Source organism: Thermomyces lanuginosus, assembly GCF_041956635.1.
Source record: "Thermomyces lanuginosus strain ATCC 200065 unplaced genomic scaffold VTN49scaffold_22, whole genome shotgun sequence".
Taxonomy (NCBI): domain Eukaryota; kingdom Fungi; phylum Ascomycota; class Eurotiomycetes; order Eurotiales; family Trichocomaceae; genus Thermomyces; species Thermomyces lanuginosus.
The window spans coordinates 1976483-2004024 of record NW_027192356.1 but is presented as its reverse complement, the minus strand read 5'-3'; the positions used below and the strand labels follow the sequence as shown (position 1 = coordinate 2004024).

At 53.6% G+C, this 27542-nt stretch overlaps 13 protein-coding genes across 13 annotated transcripts in view; 5 read left to right on the top strand and 8 right to left on the bottom strand.

Annotated features, from left to right (window-relative positions):
* VTN49DRAFT_1734 (uncharacterized protein) overlaps nt 1-3636 on the bottom strand; it is a gene marked incomplete at both ends in the record, with an annotated part of 4318 nt that extends 682 nt beyond the window's left edge. The window contains 11 exons of the mRNA XM_069409381.1: nt 12-1229; nt 1284-1433; nt 1487-2529; nt 2577-2761; nt 2809-2866; nt 2914-2994; nt 3053-3210; nt 3274-3349; nt 3427-3444; nt 3523-3572; nt 3629-3636. Coding sequence (XP_069270773.1) covers nt 12-1229; nt 1284-1433; nt 1487-2529; nt 2577-2761; nt 2809-2866; nt 2914-2994; nt 3053-3210; nt 3274-3349; nt 3427-3444; nt 3523-3572; nt 3629-3636 — 3045 coding nt within the window. The remainder of the gene's footprint in view (nt 1-11; nt 1230-1283; nt 1434-1486; nt 2530-2576; nt 2762-2808; nt 2867-2913; nt 2995-3052; nt 3211-3273; nt 3350-3426; nt 3445-3522; nt 3573-3628) is intronic.
* Nucleotides 3637-4389: 753 nt separating this feature from the next.
* On the bottom strand, nt 4390-7230 carry VTN49DRAFT_1733 (uncharacterized protein; the record flags this gene model as incomplete). Its single annotated transcript, XM_069409380.1, has 1 exon — nt 4390-7230. The coding sequence occupies one exon, from the start codon at nt 7228-7230 to the stop codon at nt 4390-4392; it is 2841 nt and encodes a 946-aa protein (XP_069270772.1).
* Nucleotides 7231-7660: 430 nt separating this feature from the next.
* Nucleotides 7661-8689, bottom strand: VTN49DRAFT_1732 (uncharacterized protein; the record flags this gene model as incomplete). Its single annotated transcript, XM_069409379.1, has 2 exons — nt 7661-8443; nt 8504-8689. 2 exons carry the CDS (start codon nt 8687-8689, stop codon nt 7661-7663), a joined length of 969 nt encoding a protein of 322 aa, XP_069270771.1.
* Nucleotides 8690-9435: 746 nt separating this feature from the next.
* VTN49DRAFT_1731 (uncharacterized protein) lies at nt 9436-11062 on the bottom strand (the record flags this gene model as incomplete). Its single annotated transcript, XM_069409378.1, has 7 exons — nt 9436-9514; nt 9575-9991; nt 10053-10324; nt 10380-10645; nt 10694-10757; nt 10834-10920; nt 10991-11062. The coding sequence occupies 7 exons, from the start codon at nt 11060-11062 to the stop codon at nt 9436-9438; spliced, it is 1257 nt and encodes a 418-aa protein (XP_069270770.1).
* A 1866-nt stretch (nt 11063-12928) lies between these two features.
* Nucleotides 12929-14548, bottom strand: VTN49DRAFT_1730 (uncharacterized protein; the record flags this gene model as incomplete). Its single annotated transcript, XM_069409377.1, has 4 exons — nt 12929-14143; nt 14191-14251; nt 14300-14458; nt 14505-14548. 4 exons carry the CDS (start codon nt 14546-14548, stop codon nt 12929-12931), a joined length of 1479 nt encoding a protein of 492 aa, XP_069270769.1.
* A 412-nt stretch (nt 14549-14960) lies between these two features.
* VTN49DRAFT_1729 (uncharacterized protein) lies at nt 14961-16256 on the top strand (the record flags this gene model as incomplete). The annotated part of the gene is made up of 1 exon (XM_069409375.1): nt 14961-16256. One exon carries the CDS (start codon nt 14961-14963, stop codon nt 16254-16256), a length of 1296 nt encoding a protein of 431 aa, XP_069270768.1.
* Nucleotides 16257-17252: 996 nt separating this feature from the next.
* On the top strand, nt 17253-18267 carry VTN49DRAFT_1728 (uncharacterized protein; the record flags this gene model as incomplete). Its single annotated transcript, XM_069409374.1, has 8 exons — nt 17253-17302; nt 17354-17404; nt 17462-17479; nt 17560-17576; nt 17639-17653; nt 17714-17835; nt 17900-18101; nt 18152-18267. The coding sequence occupies 8 exons, from the start codon at nt 17253-17255 to the stop codon at nt 18265-18267; spliced, it is 591 nt and encodes a 196-aa protein (XP_069270767.1).
* Nucleotides 18268-18560: 293 nt separating this feature from the next.
* Nucleotides 18561-19460, bottom strand: VTN49DRAFT_1727 (uncharacterized protein; the record flags this gene model as incomplete). The annotated part of the gene is made up of 1 exon (XM_069409373.1): nt 18561-19460. One exon carries the CDS (start codon nt 19458-19460, stop codon nt 18561-18563), a length of 900 nt encoding a protein of 299 aa, XP_069270766.1.
* A 160-nt stretch (nt 19461-19620) lies between these two features.
* VTN49DRAFT_1726 (uncharacterized protein) lies at nt 19621-20382 on the bottom strand (the record flags this gene model as incomplete). Its single annotated transcript, XM_069409372.1, has 2 exons — nt 19621-20208; nt 20266-20382. The coding sequence occupies 2 exons, from the start codon at nt 20380-20382 to the stop codon at nt 19621-19623; spliced, it is 705 nt and encodes a 234-aa protein (XP_069270765.1).
* Nucleotides 20383-21198: 816 nt separating this feature from the next.
* Nucleotides 21199-22412, top strand: VTN49DRAFT_1725 (uncharacterized protein; the record flags this gene model as incomplete). The annotated part of the gene is made up of 2 exons (XM_069409371.1): nt 21199-21874; nt 21928-22412. 2 exons carry the CDS (start codon nt 21199-21201, stop codon nt 22410-22412), a joined length of 1161 nt encoding a protein of 386 aa, XP_069270764.1.
* Nucleotides 22413-22943: 531 nt separating this feature from the next.
* VTN49DRAFT_1724 (uncharacterized protein) lies at nt 22944-25551 on the top strand (the record flags this gene model as incomplete). The annotated part of the gene is made up of 11 exons (XM_069409370.1): nt 22944-23083; nt 23173-23182; nt 23248-23405; nt 23461-23507; nt 23558-23653; nt 23700-24364; nt 24416-24456; nt 24978-25005; nt 25064-25126; nt 25202-25380; nt 25446-25551. 11 exons carry the CDS (start codon nt 22944-22946, stop codon nt 25549-25551), a joined length of 1533 nt encoding a protein of 510 aa, XP_069270763.1.
* Nucleotides 25552-25846: 295 nt separating this feature from the next.
* On the bottom strand, nt 25847-26258 carry VTN49DRAFT_1723 (uncharacterized protein; the record flags this gene model as incomplete). Its single annotated transcript, XM_069409369.1, has 2 exons — nt 25847-26144; nt 26197-26258. The coding sequence occupies 2 exons, from the start codon at nt 26256-26258 to the stop codon at nt 25847-25849; spliced, it is 360 nt and encodes a 119-aa protein (XP_069270762.1).
* A 368-nt stretch (nt 26259-26626) lies between these two features.
* VTN49DRAFT_1722 (uncharacterized protein) lies at nt 26627-27502 on the top strand (the record flags this gene model as incomplete). Its single annotated transcript, XM_069409368.1, has 1 exon — nt 26627-27502. The coding sequence occupies one exon, from the start codon at nt 26627-26629 to the stop codon at nt 27500-27502; it is 876 nt and encodes a 291-aa protein (XP_069270761.1).
* Between the last annotated feature and the right edge of the window lie 40 nt (nt 27503-27542).

The window sequence follows — 27542 nt, the reverse complement described above, 5'->3', positions numbered from 1 at the left end:
GAAAAACTTACCTGTTGCTCCATCTCGCGAACTTTGAATTCGTGGCCACTGAGCTTGGAGTAGTCGATGGCATCGCCCTCGTCGCGGTGCTTCTCGGCAATGATCTCCTGCACTTGGCGGACGAGGCTGCGGCAGGCCGCACCGACGGCCCGGCTGGCCCGCTCGAGGCGGTCCTGCGTCTTGCTCATAAACGTGGCCTTGACGCGGCTGGCAGCGACGAGCTGTGCGGTGGAGGCTGCCACGTCGTTGCTGGCGACGATGAGCTGCTCCGGCGAGTTGCGGCCGTTGATAACGCCATCTGCCGTCTCGATCAGCGTGTTGGTTGACGAGGCGACCGCCTTGGCCGCCGAGATCAACCCCTCGGTCCAGCGGTTGTTCTTCTTGTAGAACGCCGTGCGCGACGAGCTGCCGCGGCCTTCCCGCACAATTTCCTCCTGCGCCGCTGTCGCCGCCTTGATGAGCTCGGCGATCGCCGTCGTGATCGCCTGCGCCGCCTCCAGAATCGTGTCGCTGACCCGCACCTCGTACGTCGTGTACCCGTCGCGCGGCTTGTTCTTCATCTTGGCAAGCCGCTCCACCGCCGCGTCGATCGCGTCCGCGGCCTTCTCCAGCTCTTTGTCCACAATCTCGCCCAGATCGCCCGTTGTCGTGCTGATCTTGCTGTCCTTGGGAGCAAACGTCTCCACCAGTTTCGACAGCGCCTGCAGATCCCGCTGCACTTCCAAGTTGTTGTTGATCACCACATCCGTCTTCTGCAGTGCCTCCAGCCCTTCCAGGCGGAATGACTGCAGGCTGCGGAAGAAGCGGATTGTCGCCTGCGCCGGCTTTCGCGCCGCATTGAGCAGCTGGTCCGTCGCCTTGTCGTCCGTCGCAAATCGCGTCAGACCCTTTGTGTTGCTCAGCACGTCTGCGATCGAGCCGGAGAACACGGACACCGTCCGGATGATCTCAGCGTGCGACGAGTTCGGGCCATCCGCGATGAAGTTGTTGAACGCTGTTGAGAACTCCGTCGCCGACGCCGCCGCCTTCTCCACTTGGGAGAGTACGTACGGCGGAGACGCGTTCTGATTACCAGCCTGCATTGTCGAGTCAAGCTCGTACAATGCATCGTCCACGCGTTGCACACCGCTCTGCAACACAGAGTCGATCATATCATTGATCTTGACAACAGTGCTGCGCAGGACCTCGTCGATCTGCGAGTCAAGCGCTTTATCGGTATCACCTTGTTGCTGGGAAAACGTCAGCTCTCAAACATAACTTTGAAGTCGAGATGAGCAACTCACCAATTTCAGCTGCTCCAGCTCCATCAAAGCCTCATCCATGCCGGACTTGTAGACTTCAATCTCGGCATCCTTCTCCCGCAGGGCGGCCTGCACATCCTCATCCATTTCAGTGCGCTTCGCGGCCATCTCCTCCAGCGCACGGGTTTTGTTCTAACAACGTCAGACCATCCATAGATAGAAACTTGATACGGAATATAACATACCCGTAGAGCCTCCTCCAAGTCAGCCATCTCCCGATTATACTTGGACAGCAACGTCGAAATCTCTGTCCCCTTCTGCTTCTCGGCATTCTCTGCCCGCTCGATGGCCAGCCGTAGTTCTCGCTTGACCTTCTCGAGTTCCTCCTTGTTGGCCCCCTTGAGCCGGTCGCGCTCGTGCAGCGCGCGATCCCGCTCGCGGATCATGTCGGCCAGCTCGAGGTTCTTCGTCTTCATCTCGCGCTCCAGCTTCTCGCGCTTTTCGATGGCCTCCTGCGCGGATGCGGCCTTGAGCTTGAGGCTCTTGGTCGTTTGCAGCAGATCCAAGTGCTCCTGCCGCAGCTGTGAGTACAGCTTAGCCAGGGCCTCGTACTTGCTGCGCCACGTGTTGACCTGCTCCTGCAGCGCGCGGATCTGTTCGTCCTTCGAGTTCATCTGCAGGGTGAAATTGTTGTTCAGGCTGCTCATTTGCTCCTCCAAGTCCTTGACCCGTTTGTCGTACTGCTGCAGCAACAGCTGGTCGCGCTCGTACTGCGCTCGCGCATTCAAATTCTCCCGTTCAAGCTCTGCGATGCGGCCCTGGGTCTGCTGCTGGTACTGCTCGCGGAGCAGCTGCTCCTGAGCCAGCCGTTGTTGTTCAAGCTGTCGTCGCTGCTGCTCCTCGAACTCGCGCTGCGCCTGCTGCTGGGCCAGCAGCTGTTGGCGTTGCTGCTCCTCCCACTGCTGCTGCAGTCGGCGCTGCTCGGCCTCGAATTCCTCCTGCCGCTTCGCTTCATTGTTCCAGAACTCGCTAATCGGTTCGGGCTCTTCGGGCTGTTTCGGCGGCGGCGTGGGCTCGCGCTCAGGTTCGCGACTCGGACGTTTCGGCAGCGCAGGGCGCTCATCTTCCTCGGACAAGAGGTTCGGAGGATTCGGGGGAAGTTTCGGGATGGTGATCAAGCTGGTCAGATATCGCAGGTTGGAGCACTCATAGTAGAACCGCACCAATCGGTGGTGTTGTGCATCGTATCGGTTGCGCAGGGGTTCAAGGGCTTCATCGTCGCCGGTAGCTGCTCAAATTAGCATTATTCTAAGCTAGTTGATATGACGACCGTACCTGTATGCATAGCCCGCAGCATGCTAGTGATGAACTTGTAGATGCCATAGCTCTCCTGCACCAGCGGGACTAGCGCTGAAATTCGGCACTCATTGTTCGTCCCGTGCTGGAAGTGCGAAAAGATCAGCTTCTGGAAGGTATCAATCTGATCCTGCAGCGTCATGAGATCGGTAATCGTCTCATAGCTAGCCAGTGTCAGTAAATTGCCAAGGCGGTTTGTCATGACACTCACCCTTCATTGGGATCACTCGTTGACTTTAAGCTAATATACTCCTCATATTCGAACAGGCCTGCTGCCATCAACACATGCCCACACAATCTTGCCCGTCAAACGCACCGTTGAATTCCGGGTGATGTCGATGGAACGCGAGCTTCGACTCGAGGAAGAAGACATATTCTCGGATCAACGGGCCGTACCCTAGACGAATAACTCAGTATGTACCATCCTTGGGCCACCGAAAGCTTCCCGCACGCACCTCGTATCCCATCCCCTGCAATACCTCGCGCTAGACTATCAATCCAATTCACATGACTCTGCGCTTCACGAACAACAACCGGATGCCCTTCTTGCAGGACCTTATGGATCGTTATCAGGGCCTTAAAAGTCTGAACTTCATCGGCGAGGATGGGCTGACTATCGACGACAATCCTCCGTCAGGGCTGCACATCGGGACTCTCGGATAGTTGAAATACGCACACTTTCATGCCCGCCCAAAAGGCGGCCGACGATTTATGGTCCCATGTGTAGACGATACAGCTGCGGACGTGCTTGCCTTTAGTCGTTCCCTTGAATCAGTATATATTCCGTTGCGAAGTACGAGGTAGGGTTTCGACGGATGCGATCGCGTACGTTTCGGTGCTGTCTCGTCTATATACCCAATCGATCATTGTCAGTCCAATTCTAATCCAATCCTCGCAATGAAAGGGGAGAGAGAATGCGACGAACCAATGCTTGTAGCTTTGCGAATATTAACCGAGAGATCGGCTTCGGTTCGGCTGCTGGGAGAGTTAGCACGGCCGCAAAAATGCAATGCGCCAAGGATATATCCAACCTGCTCATCTTGACGAGGGCAGCCCGGGGAGATTTCGATCAATGCCAATTGCGGGATGAATCGAATAGAGCTCCTGGCAACGTAATGTCTGCCCAAACAAGCTGGCACGGAGACTTCGGAATGGATGCAAAGAAACAAAACGACAATATGCTAGAAAAAAAGACGACTAAGAACAAGGCACGGAGGGCAAAATATCAACAACGCAGCTCTAAACCAGGGAGACGAAGCACCGTGGCTTAGGTATTTTCGATGCCTGGTACGGAGAATATCCAGGGCGGACGGCCTGGCCTGGGCCGGATTACTCAGCCCTCACTTAGCGCACCCCTGGGCGGGACCAGACCTGATTGGTCCGGCGTGAACTCCGCGGGGCGGGAGGAGCCCGGTCTTGGCATTCTAAAGGAGGTTTTAGGTATAACCCTGCGGGAGTTGAGCGAGAAAGGCAAAAGAAATACTGTAAAGTTCTATGGATCTTATTCTGTCGATAAACCCAGCCGGATAAGCTGAATTCATTGCCGTGTCCGGATATACGCTAATTCGCAAAGTAGGATACTCATCTCTGACCAGCAGACATAGAAAGGAGCTTCCATGAACCATACTATGCATATACCATCCCGGAACCTAGCATAAGCCATACCAAAACTCCTACAATGCCCAATTCCAATCGCTCCGTTGTCGTTTCCACACCAGTGTAGAGTACCAACCAACCCTTATACAACGCCAGAAACCCCAAGTTCAATGACCAGTCCCTCGTGCAACGGTCATCACGACACAACTTCCTCCCGCCGCAACGAGCCATTGTGGACAGGCTCAGGCTTCGCCAGCTCAACCCCATCTGGCGGTGTCACGCTCGTTGCTGTCGACGATCGCGATGATCGTCCAAGCAGAGAATTTTCTGTCTCTTCGGAGGATGTCATAACCGGTGCCCGCTCGATGCCCGGATTTAAGCTCGTGTCATTATCGTCTGCCACGCCAGGCTCTCGGCGCTCACGCGAGCTCGCATCTTCCGAACCAGCCGTGTCGGCGTCTCCATTACCGGAAGTTGTCCCATCCGGAGGAGCCACAATTGGACTGTTGGGCTCAGAATCTGACGGTGCCTCGACGACAAGCAGCTCATCCGTGAAGACAGGATTAGATTCCTGCCTGGAGACGCTCTTACGCGACGGCATGGGTGGCCGCACGGGCTTCCGCCGAGGTACAGAAATTGGATTGGCTTTGATTCCAGACGAAGCACGTTCTGGAGGCGGTAGGGGAGTGCCTGGTGGCGGAAGCGGGTGCCCGCGTCCAATGGGATGCTCTGGCGTTCCCGGCTTGGGTCCAGAGTCTGAGTTCCTGAGTGACTCCGCCTTACTGAGGACATTCCATCCCCATTTCTTCGCTGCCGCGGCGGTGGCAGAGCCAATGGCCGCCATAGTCTGGCGCCGCTCAGCAGATATGCTATTGGTAAAGGACTTGGTGATGGAGTCCAGCGTCCGGTTTCGCTTGCCCTCATCGTTGACATTTGTCGACGCCTGAGACATCGTGTCCGGTGTGCCGTTTCCGGACGAGTCGGTATTGGAATAGACCGATTCGGGCCTTCGAGGAATGTCAGATTGCATATCAGTGCTGCCATCCCCGTTACTGACCGCCACAGGCTCCTTTGGCGGCGAATTCTGAGGCGTTGGCGGCGAGGAAAGAGACTGTGCTCGCGTCTTGATCTCCATGATCGAGCTAGTGGCATCCTTCTTGCTTTTGCTCTTTCTCCGCCATGTACTCCGTGTGGAGTCACTATCTGCTTTGTCGCCGCGGCCATGGTCCGGGGTTACCACCGGATCGGCTACGGTCGACCACGCCCGGGGTCGAATAAAGTCCGGGGTAGAGGTGCCCAAATTGTTCTTATCGACTGAAGATGAGGAGGAGGATATGGCGCCATATTCTGGATTCGGCTCCGAACTGATCGATTTCGAGCTCTTTCGCAACTTCAAGCCCGGAGCCTGGTCGGTCTGTGCAACCTCAGGCATGCTCACCGTGCGCTCATCTTTGGCCCTGAGCGAGTCAACGGCGGGTTTGCCTTCGGGGGCCTCCTCCGATGTCTCCGGACCACCCGATTCGTCAGGAATATCGGGCTTGACGCCGGGTTTCGAAACCTCGCGCTCCCAGATACCTCCTCTAAAAGGTAGAGACCTCGTATCAAGAAAAGGTATATCGTCCCAGTAGGGATGGACAATGGTTTCGGCAATGACTTCTCTGATTCGGCTTTCGATGGCACGCAGAATGATGCCGTAGGTAATCTGGCGCGTGCTGACAATGGGCTCAATGCTCATGGTCATGTCCGGCATTTCGGAGAAGCAGACCCACAGCCGATTGCTCGGCGGCGGCTTAAAGCGCAGCCAGACATGGCCGTTGAGCTTCTTGAGCACAACAGCCAGCATCATGTCCACCTCGCGTGGCTTGAAGCGCTGGCCCAGATCGATGCGGGCCGTCGCGGAAATCTCGATGCGGAAATCCCCGCTGTAGTTCACATCCATCTCAACGGTGCAGTCACCATCGACCGTCAAATCCTTGAGCCGCGGGTTTGTGATGAACGGTGCGCCGTGGCCCATGTCGATCTTCTGAAGACCAATCTTTGAGATGAAATTAGGCTTGGGCACCCGGGAGATCTTCTTTGTGATCTTTTTCCAAACAAAGTCGTGCATTTCTGGCGTCTTGTATAGTGCCAAAAACAGTCGGCCGATCAAGGCGTTGATCCAACGCGTCTGAAGATGCTCCTCTGACGAATGCAGACGCTGCACGAGCGTAACGATATCCTTAACATTGTAGTACTGAACCGCGGGTGGGGAGTCTGGCGAATTCGGCACTCGTTCCTGGTTTCGCAGCAACGCGTGGTAAAAGTCCTCCTTGACGGACTGATTCTGGCAGAAGAGATAGAACGGCGGTGTCCAGCCGCGCAGGTCGGCGATGGAATCCGGGCGACGCGTCAGGCAAATGGCGTTACGCCGAATGTAGAGCTCGCCCTCGGGAATCACCTCATCACTTCCGCTGTAGATGCTCACGTCGTGGTGCGCGAGCGAGATAACGTAACGGACCTCAATCTGCTCCGCGTCGTCGTACAGCATGAGATGGCCATGCCGGAGCACAATATAGAAAACATTCCTTGCGCGTCGGCCGTTCTTCCCAGAGCTATTGTTATTCACGGGCTCGATCGACGACTGCTGCGACTTGCGCTCAAAGATGCTGCGGTACATCGTCTGGTAGACGCTGGGACTCTCGGGCCCGCCGATACTAGCGTCGCCAGCTGGCGTTGTCCTTTCCGGCGGTTTGCCATTCACGCCGCCAGGCACATACTCGCGGCAGACGGCAAAGTAGCCCGCCGCAACGTCGGATTCATGGGTGCGCTTGAACTCCTCGGCGAGTACGTCGGTGCCGCTCTTCAGGCTGTACTGGTCATCGGCTGGATGCCGGAGCGGGTCTTTGGCAGTCGCATCGTCTTTCTCTGCTTCGCTCGGCGGTGGTTTCGGCGGCCGCTGCGTCAGGTACGCGTGGAGGAAGACGAACGACAGAAGCAGAGGAACAAAGGTCACGCCGCCCAGGACATAGACCAGCAGGTAGCCCGTGAAGGAACCCATCGGGAGCGGACGGTCTACTAGGCGACTGAGACTGCCGACCTGCGAGATGGAGAGTCCATGGATTCACATATAGGCGAGACTGGATCGTCGATGGTCGAGGGTGTATGTACTTGAATGGTGGAGAGCGAGAATGTGATGGGGCGTCGATCCGGGGTTACATACGTAGCTTGTTGAGACGGAGTTCGGCGGAGATGATCTAAGATCACCGCGGCATCACAATGAAACAACACGAATAAGCAACCAAAAATGCGCATAATATTAGGTAGTATTATATGAATCAACTAAGAGACCATTCACTCCTACTTTGCAAATGGATGTTCGTAATCTGTCATATTTACACTTGTGCCTTGGTTCGAGATTGCAAGTATTTACAATGGCAACAAACATCATTTTATCGACCACATAAAGCGACAGGATCCAGGTCAATAAATCAAACCGACGTCGCGGACGAGCGGTCATCGGCCGGCGACTGTTCAACCCGCACCGCCGTACACGGAGCACCATCATCATCCGAACTGGCCCCTTCCCGACTACGATCAGTATCCAAGACGAGCTTAACGCTAGTTTTTCCCGGCGATCCACCCTTGATAGAGCCCTCACCCCCGCCACGGGAGCGCTGCGGGGAGGTAGTAACACCGAGCTTCTGATTCTCCACGTCGCGCACCAGACTGCGAAAGTACTGCGCAGCCTCTATCGTAATCGAGTAGTCCAGCGGCGTGTACTCAGCGGCATTGGGTGCCAGGGGCGGCGCTCCCGCCTGCAGCAGGACACGGACAGCCTTGAGATTGCCCCATGCGCTGGCATGATGCAGCGCGGTGTTGCCGAACCGATCCACCGCCGTCACCGACGCGTTATGCGCGAGCAACGTGTTCAGCGTTGCCACATCCTCGGACGCCATTACCGTACCCACGGATCCGGTGCGAGGCCGCCGAACCTGCGGCGGCAGCACATGGTCGGTGCTTGACGAGACGCATGCTGCTTGGGAGCCCTGCGCGGCCAGCATCAGCGCCGTGTGACCCTGACGGTTCTTCCAGTCAATGATGTGCGGGAATGTCTGGCAGAGAACCTCGACGCAGTCCGCATTGCCATGCGCGGCCGCAAGATGCAACGCTGTCGAGCCATCGGTGTTGATGCTGATTCCAGGCGCGGAATTATAGCCCGTACGGTCAACGACGGGGGTGCACGAGTCATGGCCAAAGGCTAGGAGCAGTTTCTACAGCATTCCTCCCAATCAGCATATAATCGCCCCCTTTCCGTATCGAATTGTACTGACCAACACTTCCACATGTCCTTTGATAGCCGCCAAATGCAACGATGTGTTACTCCGGTCCGCAAAATCGGGATTCCGCAAATACTGCGGATAGTTCTTCACGATACGCTTGACCAGCAAGACGTCGTTTTGCAGAATTGCACGTCGAAGACGTACCGAGACATCGAGGTCGACCCTTAATGCCGACATGCTCTCCTGTTAGGACGATTTCGCGGGGCCAAAACGGGTAGTACGTACATCCCGGCTTCATTTCTGGAGCCGCTCAGAACGTATGGGATATCCGCATGCTGGAGTTCTGCCCGTGTCTATTCCTGTATTGCTGGCGAGTCTCAAGACGCGACTTGATCGCTCCGTCAACTGATCAACCCTGATGGCCCGTCCCTGAACCCCATGGACGAGTGACCCTGGACCCACTCTGGTCAGCAATCACGTGATAACCTTATCCTCGGCACTTCCAAATAAGGTAAGTACAGTATCTACAGCCTCAGGCGCGTCCAGCGGGCAGTGAGCTCAGAGCTCGAATGGTTTGAATAGTAATAATATTTAGTATTGAGATTCTGGGAGATCTCGGTTTGATATCATTTCATGCACCATAAAAAGAAAGCTTTGTAGCGCTCCACACAAACTCCTTCATTTACCGACTGACCCCAACAACCCGAGCACGACGAAACTCCAGTCAAGCCAACACCATGCTATCGGGCTCATCATGGTCGATGTGTACCATAAGAATGAATGCAGGAAAGGTAAAATGGAATGCCGATTTCTGAAAATGAGGCGTTGCAAGAATGTGATGGCATGAACGAGAAGACTAGACCCCGTTGAGAAAAATGACAGTCTCCGGAAGATTGTCTCGTCAACATCAAGTCATGACTCATCAGAGGAAGTTGAAAGAACTGGCGCGGTCCTGCGCGTTAACCCAAAACTAAGAGAGCAATCTATTTGCTTTTATTATCAAAGGCGTATTGGACCGGTTCGAATCCCGGATTTTTGAAGTGCGCGGTATTGTACTCGGAGCTACACAAAAAGTTAGCTATTAGCTAGATCCGATTGGCGGATGGATAGGTGTATACGAACTTTTGGAAAGGCGCCGACGTGAGGTGTGTTTGTCTGAGCTCCGGCTTCATTGCCAGTGCATTCCACCGAAACGGGTCGTCATTGGACTTGGGTGGACTTAGCGGCAGGCTTGATGGAGGGGGCGAGGCCACAGTCGTTTGACTAGGCGGACTGACTGGCGGGGAATAGTATGGACGTGGTGCCGGAGGAAGGGATATGTAGCTGGGGGCAGAGGGCATTACTGTGTTTGAGACGGTTGGGTATGTTGGATCGAGCATGAGGTTCGGTATCGACATGAGCTGCGGATTGACGTCAAACGACGGCGCCGCCTGGTCGAAGAACGCGTAATTGGTCATCATCCCATACTGGTAGTTGACTACTGGATTCACGTTCACCGGCGGCGGTGGCGGCGCAGTGTACAATAAGTCATAATGGCCCCTGCAGGTATCTATCAGTGGGTGTCGCGGGGTGGAGTCAATAGCACTGTGGCACTACTTACGGCCGATAGAGAAGACGAATTGTAGAGATGGCGGCTCGATCTGGTGTCAGCATATGAGGAGTGACCCTGTCACCCTGACTTCGATCCAGATAGAGGATCTCGACCGCCATTCCAGAGTCTTGAATAACCCCATGCACCAAAGCCTGCAGGCCCACTTCGTCGATCTCAGACTTGACAGTCTCAACGCGCGTCGCGCAGTACTGATCGATCGGCATGGGCAAGTAGGCCTGGTATCGGTGGGGGTTGAGCTTGATCCAAGCGCTTGTTAAGAGCTGCTTGCATTAGTTCATGAATTGAGAGAATCCTGTATGAAAAGAAAGCACGTACCCGGAAATGTGTAATGATAGCATTGGAGTTGTACTCTGCATTGAACGCGTCCACCAGGAACGACTCATCTGGCACTCCCTGTTGAATGGACTGGATAATCTGATTGAAGACCTCCTCAGTTGCATCAACAAAGATTTCATACAGATGCTCCTGCTGGCCGACCTGCTGCAACAATTGGCTCAGCGACTTGATCCGGGCAAGCTCCTGCTGCACCTTGAGGACGTCCCGCAGATAAAACAAGTTCTCAAAATAACCAAAAGCCACCGCTGCCGAAGGCGTCAGCGCCAGTCAGTATGCCAATCGCGGGCCCTCACCTCGCCAGCCACAATTGCCGTCGCCCTTCATGATTCGCGTAAACGGATGTGTGACGGCAAGGGCCTGCGTTACATTGCAAGGGTCAGTGCCAATGCTCCACACAAAGCATGATGCAGCTCCCCACGAGCATATTACATACACTTGTCTTCGTCACGTAAGTCGGGTCCGCATTTGCGTACTCTGCCGAAATGATTTGGCTGGACTGCTTCACGGAAACAAGAGGGCCCTGTTTGCAGCAATTCTATGGATTAGCCAACTGATTAATAGGAATCCCACGGAGCCAACAAACGGCGCACCTTTATGTCCGGTTCATATTCGTTTGACAGTTCTTGGAAGCGTTGCAACTCCTCTTGCGAGAGCGGTTCCATGGTCGGATTGAAAGCGACAGAGAAGACTTGATCAATTGCGTGAGACCCGGCGAAAGGATCGAACTCTGAAGCCGCGACCGTATCTCGACTCTAACCCGGGAATTGGACAGAAACCGGTAAATGAAGTGTTAGCGGGCCGTTGACGGTGCTTGATGCAATATTATCGAGGGGTGGATCCAAGCGACGGCAACTAAAAAGGAACCGACTCCAGCACGGTTAGCGGAAGCGGAAACGAAAATCAAGCAAACTGGGGCATTTTAAATGGAGATCGACTTAGTACATTAAAAACAATAAGTACGGTTCAAAGCCACGACGGAAGGACTGACTGCGAATGGGATCGTTTTCGAGAACTGGATACGGAGTAGTGAGGAGGCAAACTGTCCGTCTAGAACGGAACAAGAAAAGCAGATTCAAATTCAAGGCCGCAAGTGAAGATCCCAAGGGGACGGTCCGATATCGCAGCTAGCGGTGTCAATTTGATTGAACCTAGCACTTAAGGAAAAGTGAGGCCAGCACACGCGGTGTAATGATGCGTGCGGGGTGAGTGAGGACGAGAAGATCAAGTCCAATGGTCAGTGGCACGGGCCGATGTTAAGACCAAGTTCCCTGCTAGGCGGATCGGCCGTGGATTCCGGCAAAGTTGAGACTCGATGTGAGGTGATTCTGTCGCGATTTTCTTTTTCTTGGGATCTTCAACTGTTCTGGCCGCGATCGAGATTGGCGATAGGCAGAGTGGTGGTCTCGGAAAAGATTACGGTACTGTACTGGCTCTGACCGGGAATTTCTGCCTCAGGACTCGATGGCAAGCGCGGATGCACTGTCATGACAATACCAAAACTTAAATTACCGGACCTGGAAACGAATGAGGAGGGCGTATCGTTTAGATGATCAAACTCCCAACGATTACAGGTTCTGGCGGAGAATAATTTAACAGCCCGTATTCAAGCTCAAGCTTTTACATCTTGGATCCTTTCAAGATCCTATCTGTTGATTGCGCCGAGATTTTGATATTGACAGACCAGAGCCGGTGCAAAAAAAATTTTTTTTAACTTACTCCTGGGGCAACAACAATCTCTGCCTACACCTCTGCCATTGAAGTATTTGACATTCTTGATTCCGATCCTATAACCAATGACCGAGTTCCAGCTACGGTATCGGCTGGAGCTATGGGTCAGAGCTACGCTACATAGTATTTATCCTCGAACCCTGGCCCCTTCCGGGCGCGTGGCTCAATTCATCCGAATGACCTTTGCGACTCTCTTGCCTGCCAACGACAGCGTCCATATCCCCAAATTTCCTCGCCGCAAAGCCCATTTACCAGCAACCACTGATATTCATAATGAAAGTACTGACCCCAACCAGATCTTATTCTTCTCCGCATGGGCTGGGAAAAAAAAAGGCAAAGAACCGAGGAAAAAGAAACCAAAAAAAGTTCATACATTTGATAAACAAGGCTGAATCGCTCCGATTGGTGGTTATGCATCTAGGCGAATGGCCATGCATGCTTGAATTCGACAAGGGTTAGCAGGCATTGGAATACAGAACGGAACCGTTATGTAATCACTACTACAGTTGGGCCCTTTTTTACTACGTGTCAGCCTGTCAAGAGAGCTCCGGGTTGCGTTGGTAGCAGATAACTCTCGGCGATGACTAGAGCGATTGGGAGGTTGGCTACAAGAATAAAGACCACCATGCAAGGCAGAAGCGGTTGAATATGGAATACAGAAGGTGTGGGATAATGAAGGGTCCTAAACTAGCCACAAGATCTACGGGTATGAGAGACATGTGCTTGTGATGCTTCTGGTTCAGGATACTGCTCCTCGGTAAAGAACCTGTATTGAATCATGATCTATTATATCATGTCTCCTAGTAACCACTGGCCAGCGCCTTCTCGGCCCACCCCCTGCCAGGTCCTGTCGGCGATAGGGCTTCCTCGCCAAAGCTCGGCGAGAACCCCGTTGGCCCCCCTCCCAGCTGGGAGATCGCCGAATCATCCACTCGGAATCCCTCGCCCTCGTTGAGAGCGGTGGTCCACAACGTCCGGAGGGATGATGTCCACTCCTGCAACGCCTGGAGCCGCTCATGGTCGCTCGTGCTCTGCACTTCGACCGTCCCAGTTGCCTGGTCGATCCTGGCATTCAGCTGCTCCGTTAAGATCAGATAGCTAATGATGTCCTGAACTTCAGCGACCGAGATCCGGATCTGTTTGGAGACAAAAGCCAGCGTAAAGCGGGTGTACGGAGCGATGAGCTTGAGGATCGCCTTGGTACGCATGTTGCGACTGACTTCGTCAATGTTCTCGGCAATGAATGGATCGGCCAAGAGCTCCTGATTGTTCCGCAGGATCTCCTCATATGCACGGACGTCATCACGCTGATACGCATCCACGAGATCCGTCATAGCCGAGATTCGCGGATCGCTCTTGTAGGGCTTGGTCTCCTGGGAGTCGAACGGGTTGATGTCCGACTTCATCAGCATCGTCGTGAGAACCAAATACTTCAAGACTTGGATCCGCTGGATCGAGCCCGCCTCATCATAGTTCCGGAAGGACTCGAAAAAGTCGCTCTGCGCCTGATCCCAGTTCTCCTCGCTCATGTGCATCTTGCCACCGCACTCGCGGATGATGCCCATGATCTTGGGATGCGGCACTGCCGACCGGACTCGCAATGCTCGCTGATACAACGCTTTGAGTCGCTTGTTGTTCTTGGTTTCAGCGCACATTTGAATTTCCAAAGCATATACTTCTAGAGAGTACGTGCCCTTGCTAGGATCATCCGTGCCATCTTCCCTTTGGCAGGCACGGTGCAGTTCCCGAAGCTTCCTCTCCAGCTGGATAAATTCTTTCCGTTCGAGCCATAGACGGGCCAGCTTGAGATTGGTTTTGAGCCACAGTCGCTCATTATTGGTGCTCTGGAAAGAATTCAGTGTTAATCGGTAGAACTCCTCCATGCAATGATACGCCTTCTCATCATCCGACGCCTTTTCAATGTAATCGAGCATGTTGTTGATAGACTTTTCCGAGTAGTTTCGTGTGACAGCAGATCGGACATACGTTAACAGTTCTCGGTAGTGCTCAATGGCCTATACTGGGTCAACAAAGGATCTCAAAAGGATATTGAGCTTCTTACGTCGTCATATCGACCCAACTTGAACTCCAGCTTGATTGCCTGCTTTAACCCTTTGAATCCCCTGCAGAGGTCAGCTTCAGTCATACAATCTCAGCCTTCCAAGGCTCACCATTCTCCTTTGTCCTGTTCTAATGCGGGGACCCCCAGAAACTCGTCAATCGCCTCCTCTGGGTTCTCGTGCTTTATTTGCTTCGCGTTGTAGTATTTATTTTCGATGCCAATATCACCCGTCTCGTCATCCTCGGACCCCTCATATTCGAAATCGTATCTGGACTGTCAGCTGTGCGATCGCCGCGGCGGAGTGCAGAGCTTACTCCTCATCGGCGGAATCGTGCATAAAATCGTCGTCATCAGACATGATGGCGGTGAATCTGCGTCAGTAACAGACCGTGACTGAACCCAACTGAGACGGGCGCAGAGCAGCGTGCTTCGATTTGGAATGCTGATGATTGTATGCCTGCCGTGTTGATAGCGATACCGCCGGTCAGCCTCATTGGAGGATGATTGGTGGAGGTTGGAGGAGCTGCTTATCTAAGTCACTATGTACGCTAAACTATTTATGGAAGTTAACCGGCTGCGTTTTACATCGCCACAGCCCAGCCGCCTGGCCAAGCCCATGGTCAACTGTCAAATTGTCAAAGCAACTTGACCATCAACAAGCCTGTGTGGCATTATTCCCCAGCCCTGAGCAGCAACGTTGATAGACTGCTCAGTCTCGATACAGACCCGCGTTCGTCTCGTCCGGGGTAGCTACCCCGCAAACCGTCAAAATGGGTGGCGATCTGAACTTGAAGAAGAGCTGGAACCCCGTCCTCCAGAAGAACCAGGAGCGAACATGGCTAGCTGAGAAGAAGGCGCTCGAAGAGCGCAAGCGCATCGAGCAACTGCGGCGCGAGCGCGAGGAGGAGCGGCAGATTCAGGAGCTCCAGGAGTTACAGGAGGCCGCTGGAGGGAAGAAACGTTTAAACCGAGTGGAGTGGATGTACAATGGGCCCTCAACCGGCCAGCCAGGCACTACGGAGGAAATGGAGGGATATCTTCTGGGCAAGCGACGGATTGATAACCTCCTCAAGGGCACGGAGAATCAGAAACTGGAGAAGTCCGCCAAGGAGGATTCCTTTCTGAAGGCTCAGAATGCCAACACAGCTCGAGATACCGCGGCCAAGATCCGTGAAGACCCTCTTTTTGCGATCAAGAAACAAGAACAGGCCGCATACGAGGCGATGATGAATGATCCCGTGCGGCGAAAACAATTACTCAAGGAAGCGGGACTGGACAAATCTACAGAAAAAGATAAGGATCGGAAGCATCGTCACCGTCACCGACATCGAGACGATGAAGATAGACATTCGCGCCGGAGTCGACATCATGATGATGATGATCGCCATTCTCGAAGGAGCCGACACCGCGACGACGAAGACCGATACCGCGACCGCCGAGACCGAGACCGAGACCGCCGTGAGCGTCGCTCATACAGCCGCTCCAGAAGTCCGTCTCCAGCTCGAGAGCGCCGATCGCGTCGGTCGCCTTCAGTGGATCGACGCCGGCACCGTTCACCATCTCCCGCCCGTCATCGGTCACCGTCAGTCGATCGGCGTCGGTCTCACCGCTCACCATCCCCATCTCGACATCGATCGCGCTCGCCATACCGTCCCTCTCGCCGAGACCGCTCGTATTCCCCACGTCGGCGTTCTCGTGAACGGTCACCTCGGCGGGACCGAGACGAACGACCCTACCATTATCGTCAACGATCCCCTCCTCCTCCTCCAGCGCAGAGCGATGCTCGCGGGCCGAGCAAGCTGGACGAGGACCGAGAAGCCCGGCTGGCCGCGATGCAGCAGAACGCGATGGAATTGGAACGCATGCGTGCGGAGAGGCTGGCAAAGGCCGATGCGCAGGAGGCAGCGGAACGTGAAGCCGAGGAAAAGGCACGCGCCGCCAGCAGCAAGCTCGGCGGACGGGGAGCCTTCTTGACCAGTGTCAGCCGACGTGCGGGCGAACTGGATTTGTCCGAGCGGTTGCGGCGCAGTCGGGGGAATGTGGAGAGAGAGCAGGAAGCTTACTGATTGTATGTACTTTTCTGGATTGATGGCGTTGGGTTTGGTGCTTAGGAAGGGAGTTATGGCCACAAATTTCGATTCCTACTGTTGGTTATTCTAGGCGTGCACATAGAAAGTATTCATCCGAGCTTCTCAAGTTAGTTCCGTAAGCTCATGATCATCTCCAGCGAAATCGTCAGCTGAGACAATCTGGAAAATAATCCCGGTGTATTCTTTGCCCGGCTGCACCTCGGCGTCATCCATCGATCTGGACTCCGAGTCTCTGGCCGCCATCAGCCACAAATCCCACAATATACTCCGAACAGTAGTCGACGAGAGCCCAATGAAGAATTCCGACTCGGCCAATCAGGGCTGCAAGTATAAATTGACCAGAGCCGCAGAGATTCAGCAGCAACCAGCAGCGACATATTTTAGGAAAACAGGCAAAAGAATGCCGGATTTTCTGTGTGTACCGCGTGTATGTGTATGTTACCTCGTTAACGGGTTCACATGAAAGTTAGAATTTGGAGAAAATAACTGAAGAAAGTAACGGACGGAGAGGGACCCCTGACTCAACTGTCAAGACTAAAAACAGTGGAGACTGGGGAATTGGCATGTGATGGTTGGATTGATTGAATTGAATTGCATTGTATTGCGAGGTTTCTGGGGCTATTGACAAGGTTCTTGCGAGGAATGGATGACGATGTTGGTGAACATGGATTAGAGGCTCTGCAGCACCTGACAGTTCATGTACCTTTTTTATTCGTCTTTTCTACGTCTCTGTCATCCCCGTTCATCGTGAAGAGAATCGAACTCGATCTACAGATTTAAGGTTTCCACTGTTTCATCACCGATCTGTTTGGTCTTGAACTAGTCGGCTCGATCGATCTAAACGATCTAAACGACCAATTCTACGAAACACTTCCCCCCTCCCCGAACGACACGATACCCCCAGACGATTCGAGCATTCATTTCGACCGCACGGACACGTTGGGTTCCACGTTGGGTTGACACAGTACAGCCATGAATCTCTGCGGGCGGCAACGGGTTGTGCAGCGGAAGATGGTTTTATTGTGGGTGGCTGTTCCGTGAAGTAAGGGAGCTTCTCTGACGTTTGGGAACAGAGGGGATGGATCTTGCGGAAAGACATCAGCGTTGAATGTGTTTACAAGAGGGTGAGAACAATAGAATCTTGAACGTCAAATAAAGGGGGACGATTGACAGTTTGATAGGTTTTTCCCTACAGTCTAGTAGGTGGTTCATTGGATCCCCTTTGCTGGGTGCATTGCATGAATGCGGGTGGTTGACTCGGGATGATTGACGGATTCAGCGAACCTACGGTTTTTGGTACGGTTTTGTTTACTCCTCTCTTTGTCATAGATGAATGCAACTGACGGGATGAATTGCAGAGAATTATGTCCACGGTAAAAAAAAACCCTCGAAAGTGTTCCCCCCTGAATGTGACTGACCCGGTGACTCGACAGACATCTTTGTCGACAATGTACACATGGAACTCTCGCTATGGGATACGGCCGGACAAGAGGAATTTGACCGACTACGCGCGCTCTCCTATGAAAATACCCATGTGATTATGCTTTGTTTCAGTGTATGTACTGCCTTGAAGTCGGCGATTCCCGGACTGGGTCTGATGAACGAATTGGCATATCTAGGTCGATAGCAGGGACTCCTTCGAAAACATCTCGTCGAAATGGATGGCTGAGATTCAAGAAAATTGCCCCGGCGTGAAGCTCGTCCTGACAGCGCTAAAATGCGACCTTCGCAAGGACGAGGACCAAAACGAGAACCCGAACGCCATCTCGTTTGAGGAGGGGTTGGCCAAGGCAAAGGAGATTGGGGCCGTCAAATACTTGGGTATGCTCCTTACGGGTCGAGAGACGGAAGGGCTCGCTGACGGAGGATAGAATGCTCCGCGATGCAAAACCGAGGCATCCGAGAAACGTTCTACGAGGCGGCCAAGGTCGCCCTCGAGGTGAAACCCACGACGCAAAGCTCGCAACGACAGTGCATCATCTTGTGAGAGCATCGAATTTCGTCTCGCTGTACTCTTGACTGAGTCGCTCGTTTCATCGGGTCCTTTGGTCCCTTTACTTGGGCACCATCATTCAGCGTTTGGAGTTGGATACGGGCTTCTTTTTTTTTTCTGATACCTCCTTGTCATCTACTAATCCCTTGGTCGATTTCATGATATCCCCCTTGTTCATCTGAGAGCCATGGGTGGCCACGATCAGTTCACTTCGATCTACTGTCCTAATTATCTACTAATTGATTGGCATCATGACTATCAGTAGCCTATTGCCGTCAAAGAATGTATTATACAACACCGCTTGCGGTCTCTTTCTGCAATGCGTCTACATCCTCCAAAGAAAGTTGGTATACCTCATCAATTCCTTCCCTCCCGGTCCCATCCCCAACCGGATGATCCCTCCGATACCTCTCCACAAACGCCTCCACAAACCCTCTGGCAACCTCATCCATGATGGTCTCCTTTCTCGCCGCAACATCCACCCCCTCACTCTGCAAACTCGTCGCCTCCCTCCCTTCCAACCCGCAGGCGACAATCTTCCGGAAATACCACAACGGCTCATCCGTCACATTGATCCCCACCCCGTAGCTGCTGATATGCCGGCGAAGATGCACCCCGACGGCCGCAATCTTGCGCGCCGTCTGCGCATCTTTCCCAACCCATACGCCCGGATCGTTGGTCGTGAAGCCCTGCACACCATACGGTCCCCGTACTAGGTCGATCACGGTGTTCTCCAGCAATCGGATGTGACACCGAGGGGAGAGCCCCATACGTCGTAGATCGAGAATTGTGTACGCGACGAGTTGTCCGGGCCCATGGTAGGTAGTTTGCCCACCGCGTAAAGTCGGATGGTACTCTGCCTGCGGCTCGGAATTCGGCGGTTTCGGCGTGAGTAAGTCGCGAATTGGTTCTAGGGATGGAGGGAGGGAAAGGTCCGGCGAGGGCTCTGGATCAGAAGGCGAGGAGGTATTGCTCGGTGGGAGGTCGCGCCGGCCGGTCGTGTAGACGGGGTTAGGGGTGAAGGTGATGATGGTTGGGTCGGGGGCGGAGCTCAGCGTGGAATTGTCCGTTCTCGACGCGGCGAGGGCCTTTTTGTGGGCGAGGTGTGCGCTTGTTAGCGCTTGCTGAATGTTGGATACCCGCGAAAAGCGGGTGATGCCAGGGAGGTGCAAATGGGCCAGGCGCATGGTGGTTCGATTGTGACCTGAGCTCCGAAAGTCTTTCCTAGCTGTCAGAGCTTGATGTCATAGTCTAGAATCGCACGTGATCCGCATGCGGAGAGAACGACAGTGAAGAACAACCAAGCATGAAGGTCATGGATGATTTCAATTTTAGATGAGCCAATTACTACGATTCAACTCCATTGACAGTCGGATTCTCCCTCTCCAACCTCCAGTCACGGATTCCGCCTTTTCCGTCAGCAATCCTCCCCTCCCGCACCTGCACCACCACGACGCGGCTATCGTCGTCAATGGTCGGATATTCCGCAACCCCACTACCGCGCCGCTCCGAGCCAAAGAGCCCTACTCCCTCGGCCGTCACAAACGTGTTATTGTCTACATGCTGCTGCTTGCACCACCGCTCTTCTTCGGACCCGGGCTCGAGGAACCGCGCCGTGCCGGTGATCGTGGTCGAGATGCTGGACAGCGCGCTGGTGTTCAAGTTCAGTAGCAGGCTGGCCAGCGATGACCGTGTCGCTTCTGGTGGCGGTGAACCTTCGCGCCCATTGCGGGTCCGGGTCGGCGGTCGATGCGAAACCCAGTCGTGTACGAGCAACGACACGCGCGGATTGACCTGAAGGTTCGCCGTCTTTCGCGACGACGGGTTCGTCGTCATGATGATGATTGGGTAGTTATCGAACGGCGTCGAGGGCAGGTAAGTGTAGGACATGAGCGAGACGTGCGGCGTGAGGCCGTCACATGTTGCTAGGTGCAGCTGTTCAGTCTGTCAGCTGCTGGTCGCCCTGGCCCTGTGTCAGAAGCTAGGACGTACAAATCGAGCATTCTTCAAGCAGGCCACCACCTCTGGCGGGAGTGTCGGACCGACGTGGGGATGCGTCGTCGTGGCGGAGGGCTCATAGCTAAGCGGAGGATTGACGCCGTCGGCCATGGTGTCGGTGCCCGTGTAAATTAACCGATCATCAACTGTCAGTAACTCTCAGAACCTAGCAGCGGGTGCCCTTGCTGCTGCTCACGGCGGAATTGGATGATCCATGGCGAGGTGGGCCGCTCAAGCCACGTCTGGGCCAGACCCAAAAGAGAAGTATCTTTGGTCACGTGCCGTACCCCAGGCCCCCCAGGGGGCCCACCGCTTCCGCTGAGCCGACGTCATCCGGTTTGGAGAGAAGCAGATCAGTGATGGGTCAATTGCGCACAGGGCAACAGAATGAACCTGATGGAATTGGATTGTGTTGGTTTGATTCGAGCTGTCTGAGATGATCAATTGGTCTGAGCTCTTGTTGCCCTCTGTAGTTACTACTATTTAAACCTTGCTTGCCCACTGCCTGCAGGACGAGGTAGCATTGATCGATCATCAACTGTTTTGGATTGGTTCGGAAGCTCAATCAGAGCCTCAGGCAGTTGAGCTTAGTCACCTTCCCCGCGTTTCTTCCCCCAGCCCCGACGGTCCTTCCACCCTCCAGCTGCGCTCCCCTTGTTCCTTCCTGCAGAGTGCAACCTGGTCCTAGTCTGTTCAGGCAGCAAATGGTAGTCATTGCTCTCTGGCTGCCTTAGTCATTCGCCCCCCTGCTGTGCTCATCGAGGCTTCTCTGTGCTGGACCTGGCCAGCTGCAGCCAGCAAGACATACAGTGCAAACGCCCTCTGCTTGTGGCCAGTGGTGTCACCTCATCTCCGCATTGAGCTGTGTGCATCGGATACACACTATCTGTACTTCCCACTACTGTCTGTCCTGTCGAATTGCCCATCATGTTGGCACCACGGTTCCTCCGTCCTTCCTCTCTACGGTCCTTCAGCTCTGCTGCCGCCCTTCAACGCACCCCTTCCATCCGTGACATCACCCCAGACAATGCTGAAGAGTTTAATACCCGCCAGCGCGAGTTCCGAAAGGGACTCGAGGAGGCGCGCAAGAAGAGAGAAGAGCAAGCGAGTCAGTTCGTCACTTCATCATTTTCTTCCTCTACTTCTCCCGTTCGGGATCGTGTCCCTGATTTTGCTGCGTCGACCCCCACGGCTTCCTCCGGAAGCAGCGCGGGCCGCGCCAGCAGCACCCCCTTTGGCTCCGATGTTGTCTCGGGAGAGAAGCAGTCTTTGGGCTCACTGTCTACTGCGCGTGGTTTAGGAAACCAGCAAGAAGCCGAAGTTGCGAGCCAGAGCCACCATAAGCGCGGCCCGCTGTCGTCGCTCATCTATGGCACGAAAGAGGGTCAGCATTTCGACAAGGACATCGAGCGCTCGTTCTCGCAGGTCCTCGCGCGAGGGAAATACGTGCACTCCATCGTCTTCCACGAAGTCAAGCCCGATAAGGTAGACGAGTACGTGCAGCTCGTCGGCGAGTGGTACCCCAAAATGGCCGCGTTGCCGGAGAATAAAGTGAACCTCGTCGGAAGCTGGCGGACACAAGTCGGCGATATCGATACGTTTGGTCAGTTCAATTTATTGACCTCTTGCGCTGAACTCTCGCTAATTATGATGTAGTGCATATTTGGGAATACCAACGCTATGCGGGCTACCATGAATCACTACATGCTATTTCCCGGCATCCCGGATTCCCGGATTTTGATCGGAAACTCCGAACCCTTGTTACGAAAACGCAGACCTCGTTAATGCAGGAATTCTCCTTCTGGCCCACCACACCGCCGCGTAAACTCGGTGGCTTGTTCGAACTCCGATCCTACACCCTACACCCTGGCAACCTGCTGGAATGGGAGACGCACTGGCGACGCGGACTCAAGGCGCGGCGTGAAGTCATGGAAGGCGTCGGAGCCTGGTTCGTGCAGATTGGCGAGCTCAACACCGTGCATCATCTATGGCAGTTTGCCAACCTTGAGGAGCGCAAGATCCGCCGGGAGCAATCCTGGAGCATTGAGGGCTGGGCCGAGACGGTACACAAGACGGTGCCGTTGATTCAGACGATGAAGAGCCGCATTCTAATTCCGATGCCGTGGAGTCCGGTGGCATGACGGGATATAGATGCTGTATAACCTAGTACGCATTGTTTTTGTTGGCCTGTTTTTTAGTCGTTTTTCGGATATACAATGCACTACTGCCCTCGGAAGGCAATCACATGTCAGATCTTCTCCTCCTGCTCGCGTAACTTCGGAACCCCGCAAAAGCTGCCGCCACTGACGTCCGGCCGATACCAAACGGGATTAGCGTATCTCCGCAGACATCAAAACAGGAAATTACGAGGAATGAGGACGTTTCCAACAAAGTTGGCCAAATGGCCAGTGCCAAGAATTTCCCCTCCCACCATTTCCCTTCCGGTCAGGCGGTCTGTGCATTCCGCGTCAACAGCCAATCATGTCGCGCCCCACTCCACGTGAAGATATTCAGGGAACACGTCGAAGACTCGAAAATCATAGACCGAAAAGAAAAAAAATCTTCCCCGGTTAAAAGGCCCCCGTCTCCTCTGTAGAGTCCCTGGTCAACGCAACTTGCTTTCCTCTGTCTCTGACAGTGCAAGTGTTGACAAGGAACACTCCCCGGCAATCATGGCGTGGATCCGGCAACAAAACCTCCCGGCCCTGCGCCAGTACAAGTACTCTGGCGTGGACCACTCGCTGGTCAGCAAGTACATTTTGAAGCCGTTTTACAGCAATTTTGTCATTAAGCTTTTTCCGATGAGCATGGCGTGAGTGATCCTTGTCTTATTTGTTGCATTGAACATGTCTTTCGAGGCCTGTTGCTCATTATCTCTCGCGTTTCTATTCTATGATTTAGGCCCAATGCTGTATGTCTGGCTTGGTTCGAGTGTCCAAGTGGTCAATTAGGGGCAATGTTGACGTTAGGAAATAGGTTACGCTTACCGGCTTCGCGTTTGTGGTCATCAATTTCTTGACTATGCTGTATTATAATCCCACGCTGGACCGGGATTGCCCGCCTTGGGTCTACTTCAGTTGCGCGGTGGGTCTGTTTCTGTATCAGACCTTTGATGCCGTGGATGGAATGCAGGCGTATGTGTTGAGAATGTTGCTTGGCTGGATTAGAAGAGTGGCTGACGATGCGCAGTCGTCGCACGAAGCAAAGTGGTCCGCTCGGAGAATTGTTTGACCATGGTCTGTCAAACGTTTAATATCAAAGGGAAGAGTTGGCTGACGCATGGTAGGCGTTGACGCTTGCAATACCGTCCTGGGTACCATAATCTTCGCGGCCGCGATGAACTTGGGACAGACCTGGGCCACGGTCATCTCGCTGTGGGGGTGTAAGTTTCATATACATTTCTAAACCCTGCCCTGCTAATGATTTAGCGCTCATGACGTTCTACGTCCAAACATGGGACGAGTATCACACCCATGTGTTGACCCTCGGCATCATCTCCGGCCCCGTAGAGGGCATCCTCACCCTATGCGCCGTTTTCACCTTCACAGGATACATGGGTGGCGGTAGTTTCTGGCATCGCCCAATGTTCGAGACGATTGGCGTCCCTAAGCTGGCCTTTATTCCGGATGCCATCTATGAGCTTCCTTTTACGTCCTGGTACATTATCTATGGCGCTGTAGTCCTCTTCTTCGCAACGGGCTCCAGTATCCTTAACGTGATGAAAGTGCGCCGACGCCGGGGTGAGGATCCCTTTACCCCATTGCTGGGCTTGGTCCCCTTTGCGGTGCAGTGGGTTCTCTTCCCCGTGTACCTATATCAGCAACCGTATATCCGCGAGAACTACATGGTTCCGTTTATCCTGTACGCGGGCCTTGCCAACGCGTACTCTGTTGGACAAATGATTGTCGCGCACCTGCTCAAGACGGACTTTCCGATGGGCAACGTGCTGACGCTTCCGGCACTGCTGGCAGTAATGGATAGCGTGGCACCGACGCTGGGACTGTGGCAGAGTGTGTTGAGCAGCCAGACGGCCCAAGTTGCCTATCTGTTTTCTGCGCTTGGATTTACGATTGGTATTTATGGCAGCTTTGTGGTAAGTAGTACTTTTGGGCAGATTTCCGGGATTATGCTGACAATTGTCTAGCATACGATCATTGTGACGATTTGCGATTACCTCGATATCTGGTGCTTGTCGATCAAGCATCCATATGTCGAAGATGGACGTAATGGAGGGAGCAAGAAGAACGTATGAGCAGCATTTGGCTGTGTACGAGTAGGATAGACGTTTTACGATAGATAATGGCTGGATGTGATAGACTAGAGGGATATAATCGGTTGTACTTGCTGAAGGAACATTCGATCGTGATAGCAACCTCAATTCATTGACCTAACTCCAACTTCTCAGCGATATTTGAGCAATTGACGACGGAGATTTCTCGGAATCTCCGAATCTGACTGGTCCTTCAGTCATTACCCGTCATGATGAGTCTATGACCCCGCAGCCAATCAAAGTCTCCGGAAAAAAGAAATCCCGACAAGCGAGGGCACAACCCTAAAACTTTTCCCCCGAAAAAATAAACTGTGGCCTTGGCATTTTCTCCACTGAAAACCATCTCTTCTGGTAAATCGCCACGAGGACCGATTTTACTTCCCTGCTTGCTCGTCCATCTCGCATCGCCGCGCAGTCAAGTCAGTTGATCCAGAAGGCAATATCGCTGGCAAGTCGTCAAAATGGTAGGTTTTCTCGCTCATCTAGAACCATAGCTATTTGATGCTGATGGAGGGGAATTAGGTTCTCGCGGTCGATCTCCTGAACCCTTCGCCTCAGTCTGAGGCTCGCAAGCACAAGCTCAAGGTAAGATCACAATCCTTGCACTTTATCTACCTCTTCATCGAAGAATGAAGAATATTGACGGTTTATCCTGTGTAGACCCTCGTCCCCGCCCCCCGGTCTTTCTTCATGGACGTCAAGTGCCCCGGCTGCTTCACCATCACCACCGTCTTCTCGCACGCCCAGACTGTCGTCATCTGCGCCGGCTGCTCGACCGTTCTGTGCCAGCCTACCGGTGGCAAGGCTCGATTGACCGAGGGTTGCTCTTTCCGACGGAAGTAAAAGATTGTTCGAATACGGGGATATTTCTGTCATGTATTGTGCTTGGTCATGAATGAAAAAGATTTTTCCTTCAATCTCTCAAAACGGCAAAAAGGGGATTTTCGATGGGTTGCCTGGGATCTGAGGAACAGATAGAGGATGGATCGACTCCTTCGCCTTGGGATTGAGAACGTGGTACACAATCAATGGGCGGGCTGCAAAGCGAGGAGTATTGCCCCTATGTCATCGGCGGAGTTCCGGATATCTGTTTGCAGGGAGTTTTTCTCTTTTTGAGCAGTTTGCTGTTTAAGTCTTTTATGATCGGTCTACGGCATGTGGTTTGGTCTTGATCTATGTGCTGGGACTGATCTCTCGCAGTGCTAGTTCATGGAATCAAGACATTAAATGACTATCCAGTATACCATTATAAAGTCTCTGAAATCAGTAGGTAGCACTATGTCTTAAGATCAATAAAGTATTGATTTACTCCGTCAAAATCCGGATCTTCTCCCTTATCTCATCCCCAAAATCTACGGTATCATCCGGCTCACACCCCGTCATCAGCGCCAATTTCTCAGTCCTATCGTCGATGAGGTACTTGGTGAACAAGTTCCGCCCCATCACCTCGGTAGCCTGCTCCTTGGCCTCGGGGTCACAGCGGGCGAGCTTCTCCGGGTCAATGCACTGCAGCTGATGCTGCGTATTGCGGATGAAGTCGAACAGGAAGATAAGAGTCGGATGGGGATTGGGTGGCTGCATTCTGGGATGGGCTTCAAAGGCTCTATTACCACTGTCAATTGTAGAACCAGAGAAGGAGGTGGCCATCCACTGACGAGAGTAGGTCGCCCATCTGCTGGTCGATCTTGGAGGCGTTGAAGGAGATCATTTCCGTCATTTTTGCGGATTTCTTCTTGGTTCCTCTTCTGTGTAGTCTGTACTCCTCGATTCAGCTGTTCAATGGTAAAAGTCTCTCTGAGTTAAGAGGTCCAAAGTGATCACGACGTCTTGTTCACCAGTATCTCTTGAACGCGTTCACCTTGATTTCATCCAATCACTACGCGTACTAGCCGTTCATCCGAGTCTGTCCTGAGCAATTTCCATCCGGGAAACAATCCCGCGTGGCTCGGGATCAGATCGCATATGGTGATTTGTCCTTTATTCAATCGATTCCACAGGCACACGCAGTTACAGTTCCGTTCCCGCTCAACCTTCAGCACCTGGACCGCAACCGCCACCACCGCGACCACCATCACCACCATCACCATGGCCCAGCAAAAGAATAAACCTAATGGCCAACCTCGCCAGCCATTAAAGATCCTCATGCTCCATGGCTACACCCAATCCGGTTCCCTGTTCCGCGCAAAAAGCGGCGCCTTGACAAAAGCCCTCCAAAAGGCTTTCCCCTTGCATGAGTTTACCTTTTCCTATCCGACGGGACCGATAAGGCTTGACCCCGCGGATATCCCGGGTTACACCCCTCCTTCAGAGGATCAAGGACAGGATGAATCTAAGCTTGAAGCATACGCCTGGTACCGCCGCGCTGTCCCCAAACACCCTGATGATCCCGTCGAGTATATCGGTCTGGACGCCGGCCTCGAGGCTGTCGCGACGATCCTGCGCGATGAAGGTCCGTTTGATGGCGTGATTGGTTTCTCGCAAGGGGCGAGCATGGCCGCTATGGTTGCCAGCCTGCTAGAGCCAGGTCGTCGGGACGTCTTTTCCTCATTCACCGCGAAGGAGCCGCTACAAATTCCCTTTCCAGCGTCCTTCGAGCCAGACAATATCAAGAATCACCCCCCGCTCAAGTTCGCTCTCTGCTATAGCGGTTTCCGTGCCCCGGGCCCTCGGTATCGTGCGTTTTATGAAAATCCAAAGATTCAGACTCCCATTCTACATGTGCTGGGCTCGATGGATGCTGTGGTGGAGGAGGCGAGGAGTCGTGCGCTCATCGAGGCGTGTGCCGGGGATCCGGAAAAGGATGGGAATGTGGTGTTCCATCCAGGGGGACATTTCTTGCCGAGCCAGAGACCGTATCTGGATGCGGCGGTGCGGTTTGTTAAGAAGGTGCTTGATAATAAACAAGGGCAGGAACAGGAAAAGAATGAGGATAGAGTTGAAGATATGGATGTGCCGTTTTGAGTCTACGATTGATATACCCATAGATAGATGTGTATAGTGA